Below are 1,367 nucleotides of genomic sequence, written 5' to 3'. Positions count from 1 at the left end.
TCACGAATGGTTTTAATGAAAGAGTATGACAGGGAAGGTCTGTGCTTCTATACACACTATAACAGTGCCAAAGGAATGCAAATTGATAGGAATCCTCATGCTTCCATGCTATTTTACTGGCCTCATGTTGATAGACAAGTGAGCAGTTTCATCGATTCAGATGAAATTCTTTTCGTCGTGTAGGAATGTTTTAAAAGTAGAGTAGTCTGAAAGAGTGCTTGGAGTTAAAGCTGGATTATTAGGGCCGTTAATAACATGGGAGTTTTTGGAAGTTTTTGCAGCGTATTGCATTGAGGAAAGGATGCTACGTTTAATGACTGAACAGTTCTAGTGATCTGCAGTTTGTATATTTGTCCTTTTCCTTAAGTGATTATTTTTAGTGTTATTCAATTAAAAAAGAAAATTTGTGTGAAATTACTAAAATATCACACCATATGTTGCAGTCACTTTTAAAATATTAAATTTTAGGTTCGAATGGAGGGCAAACTTGAGAAATTGCCTGTTGAAGCTGCAGAAGCATATTGGTATCATCGGCCATTGAAAAGTCGTATTGGTTCAAAAGTGAGCGAACAAAGCAAGATGATTCCAAACAGACAGGTTAGATCTCTTCACCATTTGTAATACTGATCTATCAGTGGTGCTGATTTCCGTTCACTGAAAAATGACGGAACATATTCTGTTTTTCAATTCATTAAACTGTAATTTACATTTTAAAATACCAGGAAAGTTTTCCTACATCTATTATAATAGTGCAACATCAACGACTTGTCAACGCTGAAATCCATTCAAATAATTTAAATTATTCACTGTATGACGTAATCACTATGAAGTGATATGAGTGAATGAATGAAATGGGTTAATGTTCAAGCGATAATCATTTCCTGTTCCAAATTGTCCTTTCCATTTGTTGAAATCAACTGTGTGACATTTACTTCCACCGCTTCCAGTTCTGGACTTAATTTCAAAGTTTTGAGTATGCGGTGAATTCGGTTTAATTTGAATTAACTTGTCAGCTTCTTTATTCAATTTGACATTCTTCACTTACTTTCTGTAGTATCTGGAAGACAAGAAAGTGGAATTGGAGAAACTTGTCGCCGAAAAAGGTGAAGAGGCAATCACTAGACCGGAAGACTGGTAAGAATTTTATTCAATATTTCATTCTTACAATGGGTCTCAGTTCTTTCTATACATTCTTAAGAATTCGATGAATAGGATGTGCTGCGTTATCTTCATCGATATAATCACAGTAATTAATGAATGGCGGTTGTTTAGGGGTGGCTATAGATTGCGTCCACACTATTTTGAATTTTGGCAAGGTCAAACTGATCGGATACATGATCGTATTGTATTTGAAAAAGGAGCTGATG

The 1,367-nt window shown here is 35.1% G+C and overlaps 1 protein-coding gene across 1 annotated transcript in view; it reads left to right on the top strand.

Moving 5' to 3' along the window:
* LOAG_19022 (pyridoxamine 5'-phosphate oxidase) overlaps positions 1–1,367 on the top strand; it is a 4,536-nt gene that overhangs the window by 1,873 nt on the left and 1,296 nt on the right. The window contains exons 4-6 of the mRNA XM_020451679.1: positions 469–597; positions 1,055–1,134; positions 1,273–1,316. Of these exons, the coding sequence (XP_020304520.1) occupies positions 469–597; positions 1,055–1,134; positions 1,273–1,316 (253 nt within the window). The remainder of the gene's footprint in view (positions 1–468; positions 598–1,054; positions 1,135–1,272; positions 1,317–1,367) is intronic.

Source organism: Loa loa, assembly GCF_000183805.2.
Source record: "Loa loa unplaced genomic scaffold supercont3.953, whole genome shotgun sequence".
NCBI lineage: Eukaryota > Metazoa > Nematoda > Chromadorea > Rhabditida > Onchocercidae > Loa > Loa loa.
The sequence above is the reverse complement of the archived record's forward strand: the minus strand, read 5'-3'. Positions and strand labels throughout refer to the sequence as shown.